We start from the raw sequence: 25,186 nt of genomic DNA, 5'->3' as shown, positions 1-25,186 counted from the left end.
ATGTAGCTAAATACAGAAAGGCATGAATTATTTAAAGGCTAATGGATGACAGAAATAATTCAACACAGATGACTTACGATCTGAGAATTTGCCTTACAAGCTTATATGACATAAAGAAGAAAAGCAGTTGGGAACTAATGCAGCGAGGTGATGTGAAATGATAATGAATGAGAAGGAAAAGAAAAGCAAGTGAGAAACCAACATATGTGCGCTGGAGTAAAGGCTGTGCCTCTAGCAAGTCACCTTCTTTGCCACAACCTTTCGAGCAGGAGGCACTGGTACATCCCAAACTGTGGGCTTCTGTGGCCACGCTAGCTGAGCAATATATTCCATGGGATTCTGTGGTCCAAGGATTCCTACTTGACAGAGGGCTTTTCAGCCGCAGTATAGTGCTAGACTCTCCCCCTCCTCTGTGGCCTGCAGTCCTTCCCCATTACCACCCTGGCCATGTGAGATCATAGAATCAATCATAGAATGTGTTGGGTTGGAAGGGACCTTTAAAGGTCATCTAGTCCCACCCCCCTGCAGTAAGCATGCCGTGGTCAAGTGGACAAAAGTGGAAGCCCCTTTGTAATCAGCTGTAGCTTTGTTCTCTCACGAAGGATGAGGGCCAGAGCTGCTTTACTGCACAACACACAAAAACGTTATTGCCGTTGAACAACTTCTTAGCAGCATTAAGCAACCTGAGACCAACTCTGTCAGGATGTTGCAGTCAGTACATCCAGCAGGTTAAGCAAACTGAAAAAATTACTGCCAGAATAACGTACCTGTAAGGCTGCTGCAAAATCACTCACATAGCAGTATCAGGAGGTGGGGAGCTCTACCCTGCCAGGAGGTACGGGAGCTTCCACATTGACCCCAAAACACACCTTCAAAACTATATAAGTCTTTCACAGAGTTGTGAGGCAATGGAAATATGTTGATAATTTTAAAAAATTTCCTTATGTTTACCAATTTACAACTGATTGCAGTACAGCTGCATAAACAACATGCAGTCTAACTAACGATGCTGGCTTTATTATATCTTAGTGTGCAAATAATCAATTATTTTTGAATAAATGGAAGTTTAAACCGCATGTGTAAGTTAACATTAGCGGTGTTACAGCATAGCAGTTTTTAAGCAATCAAATGCAGATTAACTAAAACAAATATCATCAGACAGACCAGAGAAGATTAATTAGAAAGGAGCTCCCCTGTCATATGCCTAACTGATGAAAGAAACAGACAAAAAAGGTAAAAAAGACAATACAATGGCCCAACGTTTCCCTACCCAGCAAGTCTATCACCTGTGCAAGGGCTGTAAATAAGAATGAAACTTGCCTAGTAATATGTGTTTGCATGCATGTATGTTTGGTGTTGATGGGTCTATTTGTCAAGTGAAATAGCCTGAGGAAAGCAGCTGTAAAAAGTACACAAAGCAATGTCAGTACCCACTGACAACATATATTTGTAATGATAAAAGCTAGTTTGAGTGCCAGCAGTACTCTACACTTTAAAAGAGTTACTAGATATAAGCAGCAGGACAAATAGCTGCAGTCTGATTTTTCTAATAAAAATAAAAAAGAGGTTCTTCTGGATACCCTGTTATCAATGACATTTTCATACGCAGCAATGCCAGACTTGCCATATCAAAGCTACGCTTATTTCCAGGATGGCTTTCCATTAGTGAAAATTTTTCTTTTTTCTTCCTGTACTAATTAATGAGCTTCCTGACCTTTGAGAAGATTTAAGGATAATATGGCTTTACAGGATCACAGACTCTTTTAGATTGTAAGGGGCCTTCTGAGATTATCTAGTCTAATCCCCTTGCTTAGGGTCAGCTAAAGCAGGTTCCCCAGGTCAGTGTCCAGTTTAGTTTTGAATATCTTCACCGATGGAGATAAATTTAATTTTAAGGACATTTTTTAAAGAAATTTCTCAAATTGACTTCATAATTATATGAGAGAACATGTCTGAGTTAAATTCTAGAGGAGATGGGACTCTGGAGAGCTGGTCAAACTTTAACCCTCCCACAGACCTTCTATTTGACTTTGGGTTTAATTTTCTCATGCATTTGTTTCCTAGTCATGAACAAAATGGGAGATTACTTCAATTAAACAAAGATTTTATGTTGGTGGGGAAGGAAAGAGAGAAGAGAAAAATTTCATTTTTGGCCATGAGAGGCAAATTGGTATTCTTTAAACCAGCAGTAAAATCTTAGCTTCAACTGTATGAGCTCATCACTAGCACATACAGAACATTTACAACTATGTTCCTGTAGTTTCTTATATGTCAGAGTCATTCTTTACTTTTGGAAGGAACTTCTCACACTATAATCAAGTGTCTGAAAAAATTCTATGAATAGCAATCAAAATCCCAAGATAAAAATTGCATCTGTACAAAAAAATTCAGTGTTCTTGAAAAATCTTAAACTCACAAACATGAAAGAATAATGGCATTTCAGAGAAAATATCTATCTTGCCTGACTTGATATGTTCTTTTCTAAGTGAGTTTACTGAGAGAACAAAACTGACAGCTATGGATAATGAATCCTCCTATTTCACCCAGAAATCCAGGCTAAGCACAGGCTTAAACAATTTATGCCACACCGGTGAGATAATGCAGCTCAAATGACCACTTAAAATGATAAAATGCACTTTGGTCTTTAGGAAGTAAGATATGTAGGTCTTACCTATAACATCTCATAAGCAAAATGTAACATATTGCATTAGAGATCTAGACCTTCTTGAAGGTCTCAGTTTCAGGTTTTCCCTCTTGGGCACCTGGAGCCTTTGCAAGCCCCCACCTTGGGCTTTGAGCAATGCATTTGGAGTAGCGGGTTTCTATTGCAAGAATATTTTGGCTGCTGTGAAATACAGAATCAGGAACAAAGAAAAGTATGCTGGATGGTGATGCTACAAGAGATTGAAGAAATATATTTCCCCTCTTTCTGCACGGCCTGTAATAGAGGATGTTTTGGCGGTTGTTCCTCTGATTTTGAACTCAGTTTTAGACATGGTGAGTTTTCAAATACTTAAGTAATGTACCCTAGCAGCCCACTGAGTTACCTTTCTCTACCTATTTGATCTGGTCTTTTGGAAAGCTAGATGGGTCCCCTGTCATCTGCTGGCTTTCACAGATCAAGTGCTGACACTGCTTCTTGCCAGTGCAATGTAAAATCAAAGTCTCACCCTCAACTTGAACACTGCAGAACGACGTGGCTCTAAGATTTTACCCTCGGTGGCTTTGTGCAATGATCGACATTTAACTTATAAGGCTCTCAGACTTGTGTTTTAAAAGTAAATGGCCTGAACAAGTAAATCCTTAACTAAGACTTAGATATAGAAGGCCTGGACCATTAAAATCCATTGTCATTTATATCCAAAGCCATACACTCATTGCCTCTAGCACTGAAGAAACAAGACCTTCTATGTAAGATAAGACTCAGAAGTTGTATTCAGGCTTCTAGGGAAATACTTCCCTTAACTATATGTAAAATCTTTGGGTTTGAGTAATAGGTATTTCAGATTTGCCTTTAAAGTAGGTATCAAACATAAATAATCTACAATCAGGTATCACTTTTTCTCTACCAGCTTTCATTTAAGAAATGTTCTTTATTCCTATAAGAAAGCCCATCGCCACTCCTTTTTAGCAGGTAAACAACAGTACTCTGTGTAATACATTCCTTTGGCTGAAATAAATATTCAAATGAATTAATTATTTAAGAGAAATAAAAGTTTGGTAGCTGAATAAAGTATTTTGATTTAAATCTAAAGGCTTCCCAGGGATTTTAAATGCCATTAATGCAATTTCATTGTGGGAGAAGAGAGGAAGAACAGGCTCCCCAAATATTTTTTTAATTAATTTGGCAAAACTGGAAGGCATGTTTATGAATAGCAAAAAATCTTGTATGGGAGAACGCTGGAAAGTATTACAGAGAAGTGATAAGTTTTATGTGTAATAGGAGATATTGAAGTTTCACCTTGTTTTTTAATGCAGCCTCAAAGTCCCTAATTCTAGAGAAAATGTGAGCTCTGACTGGCACTAGACAATATGCTGCCATTGGAAATGTTTCCATTGCCTGTTAAAAAAAAGTTTATTGCTATAACTGTGTCAAAATTGAGTACTCATTTAGTTCAACTGTGTACAAATCAATTGAGGCCATACTATTTCTTGCAGTTGTTTTCTTCAAGCTGCATTCAAGCCCTTTTTTGTTTTTAGTAGAGTACAAAAACTCTAGTTAAGCCAATATAAGTTTTTAGTTTGCCCCCAAGTATGACTAAAATTGAAAAGATTTAGTTTATATGTGTCTAAAGCAGTGGCCTTAATCATACATCATAGGTAATGTGTATTGTATTGTTCAGTAAGGTTTGCCACCATGACTCAGCTGAAGGAAGTTGCCCTAATTATAGACCATTTCGATAGGGAGAACATAGTATGATGTTGCCCACATCTGTCTGTCTACTCCAGATTGTTGCCCAGGGGCTACTAAAGGTGACGAACGGATGATTTGAACATTACACTGATTTATTTTGTGCTATTTTCTTCTTTTGAGATGTACGCAGTTCTTAATTTCATCCTAAATGATCAAGCATTTGGCTGTAACAGATGTTTATACCAAGCTATACCTGTGCTATCAGCAATCACATTAATTGGAACATAATAGCAGTGTATAATCTGGACAGGCTATAAACAAGGCTCCATGAGCTAAGTGTGTGCACATTTCAGATCATTACCCACACACTCTGGTTTTGCTTTCTGTGCAAGAAGTGACTGACTGCACTTCCTGGACTTCTCTGGAAACCCAGCATACATCAGGATGGATGAATGTGTGGAGCACCAGAGGGAGAAGAAAGGAACAACACTGTAGTGCAAAGAAACCACCCTGACATTCTGGGAGAGTTATAAATATGTGTGTGAAGGACATTTGGAAAGAAAATAACCTTGGCTACCATTTTCACACTCAGGTAGGTATTTCCAGAAGAAGAATAGTGATGAGTATGGGAACAATGATGAGCTAGAATGACAAAGTGTCAATAAAGCCCTCAAATTTGGCTCTTTAAAGGTCGGAAACTTTTTAACATTAGAACATTGAGGGACTGGGAAATAGTATAGCACACGCTATAAATCTTCTAGCAGAAGCCTGCAGAAAGCTATAAAAAAATCAGTGTTACAACATACATATGATTGAATTTCAATGAATCATCATTTTATAGTGCCCATGACATGAAATCTCCATCTTCCTCTGAAATTGAAGGTTAAGAGAGATACACTACTTTACATTGGCCTGATGTTTATATAGAATTCTGAAAACAGCATAAAGAAAAGCAGAAAAATAAAGGAGACATGCCAAAAACTATGTAAGATAACAGGGCAACCACTGTTCTGTTATACATAGATAGTTAACTGGAAAAAACCCACCTTAAATTAGTACTATCCTTCATTTTATTCGTGTAACGATCAAGACTGCCTTGCTTTGGCAGCTGTGACTTTATGTATAACATATCTAAACAATTAGAAGTAATTTTGATTTCATTTTTAAAGTGACTAGCTCAAGCTTTGATTTCATCCTGCAATTGATTTGTCTATAATATGGCACTAAGACTTTAAACACAATTCTGGGAAACTCCAAAAAAACATACTGAAGGCTCTTATGGCTCCATGACTTTTAACTTCTTCTGGCTGGAAGTATAACTGGTCATCTAGTAACAGTGCTAAACTTTCCTACATCAGGAAGTTTCACAGGCCAGTTGACTTCTATTCTTCCTGTGCTAAGTCAATAGTCATACATACCGCAATTAATAATACTCCCATGGGATTGGTAACTGGCTCTTTGCAAAATAATGGAGGCTGGTCCTACTGTAAATAATGGTAGTTACATATGTTGAATGAGATACGTTTTATGCATTATAGGCCTAATTTAGGAAGTGACCTTTCCTATTTTTACAACCAAATAAAAAATTAATTGCACCATCCTGTTTGGCTACAATTTTTTTTAAATAAGTTTATGAAAGATAAAACCATTATATTCACAGCACAGTAGAGTGAAGAAAGGATTATTGCATTACTGGCCTCTTAGATTGGGATTTAGGGACTGTGGTCCATTTTCTGATTCTAATGCCACCTGGGACAACTTCTTACAATCTCAGTGCCTAGCATCCTTTCTTGCCTCCCAAAGATATTTGGCGTCAAGTTAAATTTATATATTTTTTTATATATTTATAAAAAACACAAACTTATATTTTTAGGGGCTCGGTTCTAAAACTTTAAAGTATTTTGGTGCTTAGGATAACAAGAACTACATAAGTACATGCAGCAGGCGCAGTAGTAGTAGTAGTAGTAGTAGTAGTAGTAGTAACAATAATAATAATAATAATAATATACCAGTGTCAGAAAATCTGCACTGCCTCCTCTTGGTAACATGGCCCAGATGATCTGGTAGGTATGTGAATGTAAACGTTGTATGTGAATGGAAGATCAAAACCTGTCTGTCCTGAGAGAATGTTTGCTCCAAAACTGATGACACAAACAGGAAATTAACAATAGCAATATTTGCTTAAGTCTCTCTTACCCTGACTGGACAGTAATCTGGGCATTATGAAGAGACTGTCCAGAAAAAAAAGGAGTTATCTTGAAAAGAAGCAGGGACAGTACTCAGGGATTAGCTATAGAAGGCTGTTAGAAATTTGGTGTTCGTTAACATTTAGTGTGTGTCTGGTGTTATTGTTTATATCTGTTGCATTGCTGATACTGTATCCCGAATGTGTAGTTCAGGATAACTACAAATTTGCTGGGTAATTATGTGTCATTAGTAAATCAATAAACTGCTTCCATCCCACTTTCCACTGCTTCCCTGTATCATACCCAGTGTTACAACTAAAAAAAAATAAAATTGGAAGACACAGTAGGCTCAAACAAAAGAATAAAAAAGCTTAAAAATCAAAATGCAAGGGTCAAGATTTCTTCTGTAAGTTGTAATTAATTGCACTTGCACAGTTAAGATATGCTGTTGACAAAGATTACTGTAAATCCCCTCTTTGCTCGCTGAGACATGCCACCAACTAACAGTCAGGAGAGCACAAGAACTGTCTGGAATTTTTGTGCCAATTCAGTTTCTTACATTATAAAGCAGCGATGGAGGAAAATTAACAGAGTAATAACTTTGATATAGTATTTATACGGAACTTTTTGTATGAAATAATTTTGTTCCATTGTGCTAGTTCCTCTATAAACTCTAAAGTTACTTCCCTGAGCAAGCCACTCTGTGCTGGGCTTTTTGCCGGTGAAGCCCCTACCTTGCACATGCCTGGGGTGAAGAATGCTGTGGTTAGTTTGGCTTCTGCCCTGAGTTTGGTCTGCCCTGAAGTCTGAACATAACGTGAGTATGCATGCTGTGGTAGTCCCCCTGACACTTAGTATAGGCTATGGTATTGCCTGGAGTTCCTTGTACAAGAGCTCTGCTTTCCAGCTGTGGTTGGAAATCTGTACGTTTATGGTGATGTCGGGGAAAGTACATGGGGTTGCTGAGGTGCAACTGCTCCACTGTGAGGAAGCCTTCTCACCAGCAATAGGATCTGACAAGGCTGTAGGGCTTTGGCAGTGTAGTTTTTCTGCATGATGCTTTTCCACACAATGAACATACCAGTTCAGAGGGAGTTGCATTGATGGTCTCTATCACCATACTCCTGAGATGTGAACTGCCTTCAAAGTTCACTGTATCCTTCAATTCACGAAAAGAAAATTTCATGTTAAGATGGGATACGTAAGAGAAGATATGGCTTAGTGGTACCATTACAGATTTTGGACAGACTAACGTGACCGAGCTCACTTGAGGGGTAAGTGCTTCTTGTACATTGGCCACAGATATGTAGGAGGTACAACCAGCTGGTTTAGTGGTCCTTTGTGGTTTCAGACTTGATGCAATGGTGAGAACAAATAGGGATAGCACAAATCACTGACATAAGTATTTGCAGCATAATTCTTTGGTTTCATTGGGTGTGAACTTGAGTCAAAACTGAAACCTCTGGGCTTTTATCACTCTCAAGGTTTAGCAAAAGCTTTTGAAAGTTCCATAAGCCAGTAGAAGTGAGGGGCATTTCTATCATAACAATTACAAATTTTATCTTTTCTGAACAAGCTGATGTTTTGATTTTGTTTGGTGGGAGCTGGAATGAATGCAGGCCTACGGTAGGAAGAATAACTAAAAATCATCAGCATGTCTGCAATAGCTCAATCACAGCGACCATGAAATAACCTTGAGATAAAAGCCAAATTGCCTGGGATGAACAATCTACAGCAATCACAAAACAGGCCTGTGACACCCCAAGCTTAATCACAGCTAGTGGTAATAACAAGGACTCAGAGTGTTGGTGTCCACTAATGAATGTGGCTAGAAAAATGCATTGCAGTAGAGCTGAAAGGTGTGCGTGGGGGCAAATATCATGCAGTACATTTACATTGCAATTGTGTCCATGTTCTTTTGTATCGGAAGGAGAAGAACAGATGACAACTTTTGTTTCATACCAAGACCAAATTCTACATTGATACACAAGTATTTTATTTGTTACCTACCAGTGAACCCAATGCTGCAAAGAGCTTAGCACCTCTTGGGCAGTACGTGTGGAAATCTGGGTACTCAACTTGTTGTATCTTCCAGGACTCATATCGTTCAACTAAGTAATAGGCCTCTTATTACAGGCTAGTTAGAGCAAACCTGGCAGTTTTAAAAGACATGACACTAAAAGCCCCACGACTCCAGACACCTGAGAATTGCAATATATAATCACCATGAAATGCTCAGCCTGAAATGTCTGCTTATAATAAAAGTGAATAGGTAAAAACAGAGACTTTATAGTTCCACACGTTTATTAGACTTTATAGACGCAAGCAGTGAATTTTATGAATCAGATCATCAGGACATTCCAGTTACTTCTGCTTGTCTGAAAACCTTATTAACAGCGTATAATGTTTTTCCTGTCACTTTTATTGTTTTAAGTAAGTCTGGATCATGATAAGGTCTTCTGTAAAAATGACCCTGTCTTATTCAATAGATTCGGGTCCCTGTTTAGTTCATCTATGTATTAATACATATGGTTGAGTAGGATAGGTTTGTAATAATCCATTCACTCCAGGCAGCACAATTTGCCAAGGCAGTAAAAGCGAGCGAGCTGGATTGTACCCCTGCTCACACCTCATCAGCAGATTGTTTCCTGCAGCCCAGTTCCTGGACGAGTGTTAGATGTGAGCAAATCCACCGAGGGCAATCAAAACGCACAGGTATTACTCAAGGCAGAAAAGGAAAACAATTCTCCTGCCCAGACCTCTGACATCAGCGTTTAGCCTTATGTGACCTGTATTACTGGAGCTGATGTATGGGGAGGAAAACAGTTATATTGACCTTCAAAGCCCAGCTACGCTTTTTCCAGGCTAATATTTAGTCAAAGATACAATTAGGTTCATATCCAAAAGAACAAAATAATTATGTTTGGAATTACCAGGGACAAAAGATATGGATACTGACGACGACACTTTTACCAGATGCTTTGTATTATGACTCTACATTAGTTCAGGATGGTAATTTCTAAAGAGAATGTTATTGAATTTTTTCTTGTCAAGTTCCTGGTTCAGAGCCTCAGCTGTGTGGATCACCACATCTCATTTGAAGTTGGCATCATAACTGATGGTCATATTCATCCATGGTGTGAGTTTATTATGAATATAAATTTGGCCTGGTATGCTGCTGAACATTTTTTGGGCAATATTTTAAGATACACCTCCAAGGTTTCCATCAGAAAACTGCATGATTCCAGACTGGAAGTCCACAAAGTCATATTCTGGTGTTTTGGTCCACAAGTAACCAAGTAGTAAGCAACAAAGAAATGGAGTTTTATGTATCATATATTTGTTTAATATAGCATTAAACAGAGAGAGACTAATTCATAGCACTTTTGACAGCCTTGGGGAAAAAAAAGGGAAAAAAAGTCAGAAATAAAATGGACAGAAGACTATAAATGCAGCACTCCTTCATTTGTATGCAGAGAAAAAAAGGACTTCTGGTGTGATGGCTGAATTCTGTCAAAAGATGAATAAGTAACAAAAGTAGGTATAATTTTTATTAATTTATTCTAAATTAGTAGACATAAGTTTATGTTGCTCTTTCTTTTTTTAACAGAAGCTTTTACAGAATTCAAGAGCTTACATCGAATTCCTCCCAGATTAATTTCTTCCCCTGTGTTCTATTTAACTAAAGTGAGAGATTCTATTTTATAGTAAACTAACTAATTTAGAAATTTACTTACCCATCTGTAAGTCCAGAAATGAATCCAACCCCAGGTGCATTTTCTCACTTCCAGTTCCATTGAAATGAGAAAGAGGATTACCTTTTCTAATTCCCATTTGTCATCAGCACAGCAGGCCGGGAGCACTAGAAGTCCATCTCCCCACTTAGTTTTTGTAGTCTGATTACTGCCCACTGTTTGGGCTGCAGGATGGATTCTCGTTCAAGTATTAACTAGCCTATCTTGGACCCAATTAGCATTTCTGACAAAATTAAATTGGTAATGTTGAGTTTTGAGTTTCATTTGAGAGGGGTGGAAATAAAGTGACATTTTCTGGTCAGTATATGCTCAATACTAGGAAAATCTTACAAGGAAATACTAGTTCTCTTTTTTTTTTTTTTTTTTGATAAAAGACTGACCCTTGGATGACAATGGTTGTAAGCAGCGTTTCCTGAGTTATTAATAACAAAATACATTGCCAATGGGTCTTGAAAACCTGGCTCTGTTTGCAGCCAGTACTTGAGGATTCCTCCCAGCGTTGTTGTCCTGTACCGAGATCTCATTACTTCCTGGCACATGGCAAGGATGGAAATGGAGAATGCTCAGATTTCCTGTTGCTGTTCAAATTGCATTTGGAATTTTAAGTCTGATATTGAATCAGACACTGCTTTCTCCTGGTGTTTCTACCCATGTTTCTCTTGTATGTGTTAACCTGCCCATACGCCCACTTTGACTTGCTCACCTGTTACAAGGAAAACAAAGCTTCTAAAGCCTGGGAGCTCTTGTTAGCACTCCAAAAATAAGGTTGTACTTTTCACTTTGTAGTGTTGTCCCCATAACCACAGATGAGAGAAGATAAACTTGAGCACTGGAAACGTCAAGCTTTGCAGTAGAAAATGTCTACATATGTCTACAGAAAATGTCTACTTATAAAGGACTCAGTTACAGCTACTCCGTGGTAACAGGCGAACAGATTGGAGCTTCCTTGGGCCATGCTTCAATTCCGATAGACAGCTGGGTACAGCTAGCTGCTGGGTATCCGTGACCTTACTGGGCTGAGGCTGTCCTGACTTGATTTTAGGAGGTCATTTGTGTAATATCTATGTAATGACCCAGAGTTTGGTCTCTCCTTAAGAGGAGTTACAGGGTTCCCATTACAATTCAGGTTTAAGAATGAGGATTTTTAAAATAAGTGACTCCGGTTTCTTTTACGTGTGCAATTCAAATTGTTTTCTGGAGGTTTTGAAGTCCTTCAGGTACAGAGACCACCTGTAATTTGGCTTCACTTCTGTCATTGTCCACTCAGCCCTACTAAGAAGGCTAAGGGTAAGTACACTTTCATGTTGGGAATTTTATCAAATTGACCATTTCTGTGTCAGTTAGCACTGAAACCAGAGTCAGAGAAATTAAACTGTAAGTAGGCAGGAGACTCACCTCCACCTCTGTGGAAAAGCCACATTTTGTTGTGCTTTCTTTGGGCATGGTTGCTCTGCTTCCCGTTGTTCTCTTTTTCCACTGGTATCCCAATTATGTTGATATTGGAACCACACTTCAGGGATTCAAGTCTTGCCAAGGTCATTCCTGACTGTTAGCAACAGGAACTGGAGTTTGCATGACCAATTAGCATTGGTTTTCTGAGGTCAATGATGAAGCGGGAAATGCTTAATGTCACCAGTAAAACTACCACCACCACTAGAAATGGTGTGTGGAAGAGCTCCTTTTATGCCTCCTGGGTTTCTGCCTCTGGTGCGACAAGAGCAGAGGTGGCTAATGGCTTCAGGGCTGCCGCACTCTTGACGCAGGCGAGCTGGTGGCACGTGTCCCCTCCTCCTGAAGGCCAGCCTCTTGCCTTAGCCTGTGCCGATGGCCATCTGTCAGCTGCTTCCCCGGCCGGGCTCCCAGCGAACACTTCACCAACTGACTGTTGTTGTGGGGACGTGCTCATTTCCACAGCAACCCGCTCCCCCATCCCATGTCTGTGTGGGCAGGCACAGACCAGAAAATTCTCTGTGGGAACTGAACTTCTGCCTTCCCTTCTAATGAAACCACATGTGCTTCAACGCAGGGATCTTTATTAGTTGCCAGCAATGTTTTCCTGTATGGGACTGTGTCTCTGCCAAAGTCATACGTGAGCATGACACAAATTATCATCCTGAGTAAAGTTGTGTACTGCATTACACAACCCCGTAGAAGAAAAAAAAAAAGAGCAACAGCTAAAGCAGCACTTACGTTTATGAATGGTATTTCGTGGCATTAGTTCCATTTAGGTTATAATGCTTCTCTGACACAGATGCTTAATCTCTTCTTTATTTTCAAGAATGCCATGCTAATGCGGTCCAATAATTCTCATTTCAAATCTACCCGCACACCTTCCCCCAGCCCTTTGGCTAATCGCTGGGTCAAAGATTTTTAATGAATTAGTGGAAATTTTTTTATTTATGTTTTAGTTGGGTTTTTTGGGGAAAGTGGTGGGCTACAACAGGACTGGCTGCTGTGTAGAGGCAGAGGGGAAGCCACCCTACAGGTTACAATAGCTGATGTATCTGCTCTAAAGGAAGAAAGCAGGAAATAGCACAGTGGCTGAGCTGATTTGGATATTCACAAGTTTCAATATGGTGGCTGGGCACTCCATTGAGCTCTCTTTCTCTTCAGGTGTGCATCCCTTTGCCTCTCTAGGAGATGTCAGTCAGCTGAAGCACCCTATTTTTGGGCACTTCAGTAAATGGTGGATGATTCTTAATGGTTTCCATATTCCAATTTAATGTCAGCAAGAGGGAACTAAATCTTTGCCATAGAAATAGCCATTTTCTGATCTAGCTTTTCAAGGATGCTCTTCATTTGGTCACTGAGTTCAGTGGGATGGTTAATCATAGAATCATAGAATGTGTTGGGTTGGAAGGGACCTTTAAAGGTCATCTAGTCCAACCCCCCTGCAGTAAGCAGGGACGTCTTTAACTAGATCAGGTTGCTCAGAGCCTCATCAAGCCTGGCCTTGAATGCCTCCAGGGATGGGGCCTCCACCACCTCTCTGGGCAACCAGTTCCAGTGTTTCACCACCCTCATTGTAAAGAACTTCTTCCTAATGTCTAATCTAAACCTACTCTGCTCTAGTTTAAAGCCATTACCCCTTGTCCTATCGCTACATGCCCTTGCAAACAGCCCTGCCCCATCTTTCCTGTAGCCCCCTTCGGGTACTGGAAGGCCACTATAAGGTCTCCCCCGAGCCTTCTCTTCTCCAGGCTGAACAAGCCCAACTCTCTCAGTCTGTCCTCATAGGAGAGGTGCTCCAGCCCTCTGATCATCTTCGTGGCCCTCTTCTGGACCCGCTCCAACAGGTGATGTCCTTCTTGTGCTGAGGGCTGTAGAGATGCAGAAAGATGCTCTCCAGAGCTGAAGAAAGATGCTTGTCAGTGTATTTAAATATCACTTCCCCTCCTTTTTTTTCCTCCAAAATTTGCATGTTTTTTGAGTAAAAATGTGTAAAAAGGCATCTGTATTTTGAGTCTTTACCTGTAAGCATTTATTAGTATTTATATGCCACTGCTAAATGTTTACTTATACTCCTTTCAATATTTGAAATATTTGCAGTGGTTTTAGTGCTGATGTCAAAGATTACATTAATTAAATATAGAAAATTAATTTCAAAACACCTGAAATGCTTTTACTGATAATACACAGCAAAACAGGCTGGCATCCTACATGTAATCAGCAAGGAAAAAAACCAATAATGCTATCAGCCAGGCATCCATATTTTTAAACCTAATGAAAAAGGTTTGCCTTTTAGTTATATTTTGGGATGCTGATTATGATTATAACTTCATGGAAAATGAAAGACATGTTCTCCTTTATTCAGATCAAATGCACTGCTGCCTATTTAACACTCAGAAACATTCCATGACAATTTTCATGAAAATAGCTGAGTGTTAGTAGATATGGTGAGGAGTATTTTTTAAGTGCGGTTTTACCCATTCTTTTCCCGTTACTACCTGTAGCAATTGACATTCATTTGTAGTACTTCATCTGAGCTCTCTACATGCTGTACAACTATTAATATCTACTGCAGGGAGAAAGAAGGAGTAAAACCACGGGCTCAGAGTCTCTCTCAAAGCATCATTGCTTATTCAATATAGGGACAGCTAGCAGAACTTTTACTAAAACCTATAATAACCTATATAAGCATCTATAAACCTCAGTTGTGTGTATATATTATCTTAGAAGTAGAAAAGCTGACATATTTCTAATCTGCGATAGGCAGTGGCTGGAGACAAGACACAGACCAGACAAATAAAAGCTCCATTCATCATTTAATTCCTGAAGTACAAGGTAACTGTGCTAAACCATTAGAACAGACCATGGCTAGACTAGCCTCCACACAGCACTTCATCGCTTCTGCAGTGAAGGGTTCATCTGATTTCATTAGTGTCTTGCTCAGGATTTCCTGTTGTGCAGCAGAGAGAGGTGTTTGGCTTTTCTTTGTGTTCTTTATTCCTAGTAATGCTCCTGACTAGTACCTCGGTGTCCTACAGTAATGCTTTACATGTCCTCACTCCTAAGGCACCTAGCAAGTCAGGGAGCAGCATACAGTGATGCAGAGCATTTCCACGTCTGCTCCAGGAATTAAATTCCCCAGCCAATGTTCCCAAGAAAATGTATATCTAAGTCAATATATTGGAGGATTGGATTCCTGAGAATGAGGCTGATGAAAAATGGCACATCATAGAAGACAAGGGTGTTTTATGCCTAGGTTGTTGCTAGTAAAATAATAGCATATGTCTGAAAATCCATGCTTTACAGATTTTGGGAGTCCAGCATCCCTGATTTAAGTGTATATTTGAGTCAGAGCCACAACCTGAAACTGCTTCCTTCTTCTACAAGTTCAAATCCCAACTCCAGAGCAGAATCCAGGACCCAGCACATCCCCTGTCCCTTGGTACAGACCTTTTATAGTTGGGCACTGACTAATCCCGTCCCACGCTCACTTGCTCTTTTGGGGCCAAAGAATCTTGCATCTTTTCTGCACCGGGGTGAGGAACAGCTTCTGTGGAAAGGGGTTGGGGAAGCTTAGTGTACATGTCATTAGTTGGCGTGCTCTCCTGGGTGAGGATACTTCACGTGCCTCCCAGGCTGAGAGCTGCTTCTGTCATGGTCAAATGATCTAATTGCTAGACTTAGTCTCTAAGAGGGGTCAGAGACCACCATTAGCTCCGAGTATAGGTGGAGATGGACGCTGAGCTCTCTGCTGCCATCATTGCTCTTGGCTAGTGCTAAAGCTAGGCCAAGTGCTCCTCTTTGCTCTGGCCCTCAAGGTCACTGCTGTGTAGGACAACTCAGCCAACGCTGGACATATATGTCAAATAACTCCACATACCAAAGGCACTTCACTAAGGAAAATTTACACACTTAGCTAAAATTTTACATGTTATATCTTTTCCAAAAGATTGGTTGTCAGCTCCCACCAGGCTCCTTGTCATGCCTGGTTCCCTCTAGGCAGCAGCCCACAGGCCAAGTCAAGCCCTGAGCGCTTGCCACCACTTGCCACTGACATGCTTACCTACACGTCAGGCGATGAGGACAAAGTACTGGGAGGAGATCTGTCAGGTCCTCGCAGCAGGATGCACATCGGTGCTGCAGCAGATACAGAGTGAAATGGCTTTGTGACATCTTTTATGGTAACAGAGTGCTCTTGTTTTTGTATTGTCTGCATTGAGGAGACACTTGAAACCCAAAAGCAGGGTTGACAGCTGCTAGAAGAAGTGGGTGAGTGTGGGGGGGTGCATGCGTGCACCTGCACAGCTGCAGCGCACCATCCTGCACGGAAACATGGCTGTGCTCATGCTTCTCACCTCACCCTGCCAAACTTTCCTTGCGGGGCTGCTGAGGAGACCCTCTGCTCATGCTCCGCACTGACAGGGCAGGAGGTGGCATGAGGTCACCCTCATTTTCTGGAGAGTGGATCTTAGAGAAGGCGTCTGCTGTCTCCTGGCTCTCTGGGAAGGAACGACACCTGCAGTCCTCCAAGCATCTCCTGCCCTGCCTTCTCCTCAGCCCACAGCCCACGCTGGAGAGGGGCTGCGGTTGGGCTGAGGCGATGAGCACTGGAGGTATTCTCATCCAGGGACACTGCAGCTGCACATGGTTTATATTTTGCAGAGTTAGTTATTTTCAGCCACACTCCACTTGTAATCTAGACTGCTGGACTCATCTCTCTAGGAACAGGATTCCTTCTGGAAACAGGCCGTTGTGAAAATACCCACATGTCTATGAAAGGCACACCATTTCCTTCCTTTGGAAAGCTACAGTCTTTCACTAAAATGGGGGTGTGGGGGGTGTGGTGTGATCCTGACATCCTTGCAGGCAAGGCAGAGCTGAAAAGCTTTACGGCGAAAAGCCTTAAAGGACACCGAAAAGGACACCGTTGCTGATGTGTAGTCAAATGTGACAACCAGATCACAGTATTACATGCTATCTCCCAAAGCAAAATTTAATGACTCTTATTGAAATTGAAAAAAAAAAAAAACAAACTAAAAGCAACCTAATAATAAAAACAGCAGTCCAAAGCAAGCTAGGCAGGCACAAGTGATATTAATTACTAATAGTTTCTTGGTGTCTGAGGAAACTTTGTGCCACCCAAGCAGTCAATAAACCAAGTTTCTTTCAAACTAACATTAGCAATTAAAAAAACAGCCTTTTTGTTTTTCGAATAAAAGCTACTCCAATGGAAATAATGTAAACTGCATGGGAAGGGTTTAATTAATATCCCTAAACACTATCTTCCCAGAGAGACAACAGAGAAGCAGGCTTCTATATTAATTAATTGGGCAAAAATATCTGCTTAGTTAAATGGATGTAATTAAAAGTAATGTCTTGAGGCCTGCTTCTAAAGTCCTTTTACTGCTTTAAAAATATTATCTGGGACAAGTTTTCCACTTGAAGAGACCAGTAGTTTCTTTGACCAAAATGTCTGAACAAAACCTTTCCAAGAGATTCGGAAATTAGCTTGCTAACTCCTGTGGACAGAATTCTGTCAATAACAAGAAAACCTACCTTCAGCGAGTTGTATTAACCAGAACCCACATACAGAAAAAAAATCAAGTGGACCTTTCTCCAAGCTGAGGCTTATTTTCAGTGCTACTGAAGGTGTTCATTTCAGCATTGTAATTCAGGGCTTACAGGAGTGCAAGAAAGCATAGTAGTGAGAAAGCAGAGTTAGATCAGAGGTGGAGAAGAATCAAATACAAGAATAAAAAGTGAGGCAGGACATAGGTATTCAAAAGTCTTGCAAGAGACAGAGAATTGCACTGAAAATTGTGAAATGTCCTGAGAAAGACTGGAGTCAGCATAAGACCCGCTGAAATGACCTGTGCACGGGTCCCTACTCTAGTCCGTAGGGAACTATGTCAGGAGACGAGACTCTCTTCCTATCAGAAAGATATTTTATTCCTCTTGGCATCCTCAACTGTTTCCTTCTCCATAAAAAATTAAAAAGTTAAGAAACAGTTACAAGATTTGACAAGAAGCTGATAGTTAAAGGCCAGTTTTAGGGTTATGACATTGTCTAAATCAAGTCGAACCAGCCCACAGACTGTTTTATCAGTGCTCCAGCCATAAAGATACTGGCTTTTCTGCATAAAATTAATCTCTTTTGTCCCTTTCAGTTTTATGCAAGCTGCATCCTGCTTTTTCACATTTGACTTCTGGTCATTTCTGACACTACTGGCACACTGCTCCACCTGAAAATGGTGCTTGCAGTTCAAGCTTTTTTCCCTATGGAGTGACATAAACTTTCCATCAGGTGAAATATGGCCTCCTGCAGATTTAGACAGAAGCTGGTGGTTCTGGTGACATTTCTGATTTCTAAATGGTGGAGGTGGACATGAAGGAAGACCTCGTGTTCTCACTCAGTGCCACTGGCACATGGTACTGATGCTTTAAAGGCCGTACATAAGGTTTCTTGCCCTGCCTCTAGAACATCTGGGAATACTGCCACCTGTTCCCTCCTCTCCTGCATTTTTCCCTTCTCCTCCTCCCACTCCAAAAAACCAAACCCCAAACCCAACTTACCATTACATCCATAAAGAAAAGCAGTAGCATGTATCAGTTCCTGAAGTTTCTGTCTAAAACGTGAGAATTAGAGTGAATACTACATTATCGCTCAGTAGCATTTCATTCTGGAGTTTTTTAGGCTACAGGCTTCAAGTAGCCCTCTGCAAGGAGGTGCACAGCTATAAGGACTCCAATGCTATTACTCTGGACAACAGTGCTTGCTGCTATTCTTTCTCCTCACTGGAAGCAATAAATTCCCCGAGCGCAAAAATATTGATCTGAGCTGGATTTGTTATGCTCTATTACAGTTCTTCTCCTAATGGCTAATACTATGGCTGTAGGCACTATGATTTTGCACAGCTGAGATGATACCCTCTACGTGGATGCCAAATCTTGTCTTTATACAAAGCCTCATTGCTGGTGTCAGAAAATACTAACAGCCATTGCTTCAGCTACCGTGTGCACTCAAAGGGAATTTTTCCTTTGATGGTCTGTGAGCTGGAACATGGACCAACACGGGGTACCCCGCATGGTCTAGTCACCCACCTACTATGTGAAATACTGCCAGCTCACAACAACTGCTTGCAGAATCTTGTTTAGAGATTCTCTACAAATAAAAAAGATGGATGTTGTCACTTACATTTTTTTTGGCTTATCCAAGAGGTGCTCTAATAGGATATAGAAATATTATCATATTTTCCTTGGAAGTCTTATTACTCTTCTGTAAAAAAAATTTCTCCCCCGCTCACTGGCAAACTGGCTCACCACTTCCTTTTCCATTGCTGTCCGCATTTGGATGTCAAACTAGTGATTCAGCTATTCAGTTGGCTCCGATACCTGCGTAGTGAGTTTTATGGTTTGAACTCTGTTGACCAAGGAAAAATGGTGAAATTTGCAAAGTCAAATATTCTGTTCAGCTTGCAGAAATTTAATTTGGCTCCCACAGGTTTTCAAAATAAAGAAAAAAAAAAAAAGGAACAGCTGCTTCTTACGAACCGCCTGCATTCTCTGTGTCCAATGCGTCATAGGGTGCACTGAGAAACATGGCAGGCAATTAAGTAAGACCACATCATCATAAATATGTACATGGGAGTGAGATGACAATTCCACTTCTTCCACAGCTCCAGAATTTCTTAATGTCTGAACATAATTTTGCAAATTTAAGGGTAATTTTTCAACAATCTTTGTGTTACACATGTAGTTTCATCTTACTGAGATGTAAAGAGTCATATGCTTTGAATCCTTTGTAGTTCAAATTTTCCTTTTTTTCTGTGAAACAGGATGAGCTGACGCATAGCACTGAGTGTTAGGTGTTATGGAACATTTCACACTAAAATGGAAACTAATAAGAAATGATAATTTTGTGAGGTCTTGCAATCATTACATGCATTAGATACACGAATTTACAGAAAAGTTTGAGTTAAAACAACTGTTAGAATAAATGACTCTGTAAGTAAGCATTTAAACAAATGAAATATTCTGAAGTACTTTCAAATGAAGGACCAGTGTGGACGCTAGTGAAGCCGCTGTTTCAGAGACCTGGATGGAAATCTCTTTATGAACTGTTGAATAACATACGAGCTGGACCTCTGAGAGGGGGTTACAGGACACTTTTTTGGTCTGGATAAATTAACCTCGTGCTTTATAAAATTATAAGAATCGGTTTCTTAGTTAATTTTAATATTTCATCACACCTATAGATTAATATTTGTATAATTTTTAATGTGGCAATTTTAATTATTAAAAAATTAGAAAACTAGATGGAATTACAAAACAGCAACAGATTACTTAATTAACTTTTGCCTACTGGGATAAATAGAACATACCACAGAATATATCAAAGCAGACACCAATGAGACACTATACATCCATTAGTATGCAGAAGGTTTTCTCTTCAGATATCTGTTCTTATCAGACATAAGCATATGCCTATCAGTCTTATTAAATAAACCCAGCGACTCATCGTGTTATAATCCATAGCATATAACATCATGGCAAAAATCAAAACAAGTACACTATGATGCTCCCCAAAGACCAGTGAAATCTTCCACCAAATTACGACAGCTGGTGATCAGAGGATAAAAAAAATAATTGCTATTATTTAATGAAGGAGTATGAAATTTAAGTTAGTTTGCAAATACTAATAAACATCCTTCAGCTGTGCAAGAGGGCCTTAAAACAAAAGTAATCAAAATACTGGATTTTAAAGTTGTTGTGTTTTTCTAATCACGTTACAAACATTCTGAGAGCTCCATTGAATTACATGTATTACATACACGGGTAAAAACATGAAAAATGGGAATGAATCAGCCAAAGTGCAGATCTGTAAACCCATAATAATATAAATCTTCTTTACTTATATGAAACATCCCTTGAATTTATTGCAGTACTGTGTAGATTTTTGAAAATTTCTTAGTATAATTTGCCAAGATGTGCTCTGAAATAAAAATTATTTCAAACAGGATTCCATCATGCTCCAAATGGAAGCTCTACGATTGCTTCATTTGGCCAATGAACCCTAGCTGATGACTTCCAAGATTCCTAGAAAAACTAATACGTGTCTAAATGATGTGCACCGATACCTTTTTATTTAATAAAAATGAGTGTCACCAGATATATATGTGCATACATTTGGTTATTGCTATCGGAATTAACAGCCTGCAATTTAATCCCATTCTATTAGAAACAGGGCTCAGCAGACCCAGACAAATTGAAATGAATACCTGCCACAGGCTTTTCACCAGGCTTCAAGACAATGTGTTAGTATCTTCAGATTAATACCAGTTAGGTTTTGAGCAGTTTCCATCTCACGCTAGATGATTTAAAATGGATGAAAATAAAAGTGTGTTACACAAAATAAAAGAATACAGAAAATACAGTATTGTATTATTTACTGAACAAAATAACAAGTAAAAATCATGTTTGTTTTTTTTTTTTAAACAGTATTAAGTAATCAAATTTAGACCATACAAGCATCAACAAGAAATGTAAATAACTGTACTACTGAGGTGGTATCTACAACTTTTTTTAACTGCTTGAGATCCGAAACTGCGAATGTTGTATACCTCACTTTAAAATTATTCAAGTGCCTTATACAGTATGTAAAAAATTTGATAGTCAATGACTACGATGAAATGTACATACAATACCTGAATTTAAAATTTTAATAGCTTAGGCCCAGATCATCAAAGCGTTTAGGTTCCAACTCCTCATGGAAGATCTGGGTCTCAGTGTATATTAATCCCTCCCATGAAAGGCATAACTGTTTTTGATGGTGTGAATTTATAGTCTTGTCTTTCCCTATACAGGGAGGGAAAGGGTCGATATTAAAGAAAGAATGGTTCCGATAGGCAGAAAGGATATGGCACTGCAACTACACGAACCACCTTCCCTACGCAACATAAAAATATTCTAATATTAAGGATTATTTTACAACTCAGTGGAAATATGCAGTAATGCAATCCATTTCCTTTGTCTGGATGACAAAAATGCAGTCTTAACAGTCACAAGAGCCCGCCTTGTGTTAGCTATAAAAAAAAATATATTTTTATATATATTTATGCAACTACTATGTGCATTAAACAAAATCATTGTATGAATCAGCAGGGTTCAATAACACTTGTATCTGAATCTCTGGAAGGGGTGCATTGAAGTCTGGTGCTTCTCAGTAAGGACTCACAATGAAATGGCAAAGGATAGAAACGCATTTGTTTAAAATCTTGTTTCTCATATCACGTTGCCTAAGAAATGGTCCACAAGATCTCTGGCAGCTAAAAGGATCTGTTGCCTTTACTTCAGCCTACTGCGCAGAAATGAAAGATAACCCTTGAATCAAACCTGATTGATTATTAATTGTTAGTGAACATTGAAACTGAAAATCAGCCCAAATTCACTGTGAACTCCCATGAAATAAAATAATTTCATCATTATGAAAATTCTCTGTTGTCCTCATTTCTTACCAATTTGTGTATCATGAGTTGTTTAGAAGTAATCAGCAATGTGCAAGAAACATTGTACTACTCCTGGAAAGCATATACACCGTGACTCGCTCAGTTAGGTGGGTAGGTTAATTTAGAATTGAAAAGTGAGTGTATTTCATCCACTATTCCACCTGTAGAAGTACTGGAAAATTCCTTTTTTTCTTCTTTACCTGCATTGAGATACTTTTCTCAATCACCTGTGAACACTGATCAGTGCCCTTTGCACTGAAAGGGTACAGATTTGTCACTCAGTCTTTGAGATACCAGAGAAGAACACTTGAAGCAAAGGGTAATACCCTTGTGCACCAAAGCTTTATTATATTTTTGATTTCTGTGCATCCCCGTACCTAAAGCCAATAACATGGCACTTGTGCCATAGTTCTGATACCGTAGGTGTCCACTGACAAATGTTCTGTACGAACCATTTTGTCTCAGTCCACTAACAAAAACTACTGCGCAGTGGTAATCTGGTATCTTAGATAGATAGTTTTTCTTCTTGGACAAAGCTTATCCAAAATCTTCTTTCTATCAGGCTACAGCAGCTTAGGGCTCCTTTTCTTTAAAGAGAGGCAAAGTAAATGTCTTACACCTGTAGGCCAGTACTGGTGTTCTGTCCTAGAAACTTTAGCACTGCTCTGATACAATGAACCCTTCTTTTTCTCCAACTGGTTCCACTTCAGCATAGGCAGGATGTCCAGATCCTCTTCTGAATTTCATTGCTGGCCATCTGCTTGGACGTCGCTGTAACAGCAACAACAAGAAATTAAACTTTCAGAACATGAAGGGTACAACAATAAATAAATAATAAAAAACTTTAACAATGCCCTGTAATGTTGGTCTCTCTCATGTTAAACCCACTCTGTGTAGTTGTTACAGGAATGGAGAAGCACGATTCAGCAGCAAAAGTCAGGGGAATTAATCCCTCTTTCTAGATTGGTGATTGATGGCTGTTATCAAAGAACTAAATAATTGCCACTAGTCCTAGCAATGAAGAAGATGAAATAACTCCTGTCTAAAACTGTTGATCAGTGGATTTTGTCATATAAAGATCTGGTGATCCACCACCCCCTAAAGGATCTGTCCACTGCTCTTTCTTCCTACTTCTGCACAGGAATTTGCCAACATATGTTACTCCATGGGAGAATGTGTAGCAGAGTTGACAGAAACTGTACTTCTAAAAATTTTTTTGAACAAAATTCTGGCATGCTTATGCAGGACTGCCAAAATAATGACTTTCTGTTTCAAGTGACATAATTTCTACTTGAGTAGTTTACTTTGATGGTTCAAATAGAAGCAACCTTTTCATTTAAACTCTTACAGCCTTTGGGTAGAAGGGTCCTGAGAGGTCCTACCCCATTTTCACGAGGATCTTTGGTGCCTGCTTTAAAAACAGCTAATAAACGGAGAAGAGAAATAGACCTTCTCTAGGAAAGACAAAACAATGTCTGTATGATTGTGAAGCATCTGGGAAGGACAGGTGCTTTAAAAATCCTGCATTTTCAAACTAATTAATGTGTGGGAAGGCTCACTCTTTGGGTGACCAAGCTGAGATTCTGTCAAAGGGAATAGTTTTCAGGAAAGTAAGGAAACTCTTTCTTAAAGTCAGTTAGCAGAAAAAGCTCTCCTAAAATGATGATTCCCTATTGAAAATTTTATCTCCCAAATATTCTGATACATATTTCTTTTTCGTTACTGACAACAGTTACAATCTGCTTGGAAGGAGGGCTGGAAGATATAGTAACCTATACAGAAACATTGCAGGAAAATGAGAGGAGAAACAGTGCAGATAAGTCACAGCCTATATTTTCACTGACAGTTCAAAATCTGAACAATTTTACTTTATGATCTTTCTTCTGAAAATAAACATTGCATTTGATTTTCTGTCCCCATAATACCCCACTTTGATCGCCTTCCGATCACTAAGGGTATTTCATGCTGCAATGTTGGGGACCACAGAACAGCCACAGCCGTGACATTATGCTGGGACTCATGGTGCTGTTGGGCAGCAGCCACTAAGGAAATCTTGGGGGACCACTGAATCTTGCTACCAACAAACCCCACAGCTGTCTGCAGGCACAGCACAAAGCCTTCCTCAGTGATCACTGTTAGGAAGATACAATATAAAAGCAACTGATTTCTTTTTCTCCAGTTGCAGGATCAGGTTACTTTTGAGGCATCCAGAGTTTAATTCTATTTGGCAGGTAATTTAAAATCCCAGGCCTTTCAACGCAACACCTTCCTACCAAATAGGCAGAACCAGAAGGCAAACAATGTCCTCTTTAATGGATGTCTTTTCCTAATAAGAAAACTTAGTCTATTCAAACTTTTGAGACTTTTTTCTACGCAAGCTTGATTCAGCATGGTTTCAAAATTAAGAAGGACGGTTTGGTTACTGGTAAAGAAAAAGGATCATATTATGTTCTCAGACTCACTAAAGCAAATCAAGAATAATTCAAGTAAATGTAAAAGACTCGTTCCAGATTTACACTGGTATAAATGAGCAAAGAATTTGACCGAGAAGTCTCTAATGAAAAGAGAAAATAAAAAAAATAATTGGAAAACTAGTAGGAAAAAATAATTAGAAACAGTCTCAAATGGCAGCATATAAGGATGAGCAGAGTTTTAATCTATTAAATTGCTCCCTAATTTCATTTTAATATGTACCCATAATTAGATACTACTTCCTTGCTACCTTGCTGTTACAAACTATATCTACCATTTTGGGCTACTCTTTTTAATTGACCTTTCCAGATGATGAAATATGGAACAGATGTGTATCAGTTCTAATGATACAATGCCACACAGCATAAACATCAGCTGTTGTTGCAGAAATAAACCAACAGATTCAAAGGTCATCGCCAAATGTTACAATTGCAGCTTTCTGTGGTTTCTCTTCATGCCTGAGGT

At 39.3% G+C, this 25,186-nt stretch overlaps 1 protein-coding gene across 1 annotated transcript in view; it reads right to left on the bottom strand.

Moving 5' to 3' along the window:
• Window positions 1–20,000: 20,000 nt before the first annotated feature.
• Window positions 20,001–25,186, bottom strand: part of PLXDC2 (plexin domain containing 2) — a 282,172-nt gene continuing 276,986 nt past the window's right edge. The window contains exon 14 of the mRNA XM_054189766.1: window positions 20,001–23,020. Within this exon, the coding sequence (XP_054045741.1) occupies window positions 22,904–23,020 (117 nt within the window). The 3' untranslated portion in view covers window positions 20,001–22,903. The remainder of the gene's footprint in view (window positions 23,021–25,186) is intronic.

Source organism: Rissa tridactyla, chromosome 2 (genome assembly GCF_028500815.1).
Source record: "Rissa tridactyla isolate bRisTri1 chromosome 2, bRisTri1.patW.cur.20221130, whole genome shotgun sequence".
Classification (NCBI taxonomy): Eukaryota; Metazoa; Chordata; class Aves; order Charadriiformes; family Laridae; genus Rissa; species Rissa tridactyla.
Note: the sequence above shows the minus strand (reverse complement) of the source record. Positions and strands in the feature narration are given on the sequence as shown.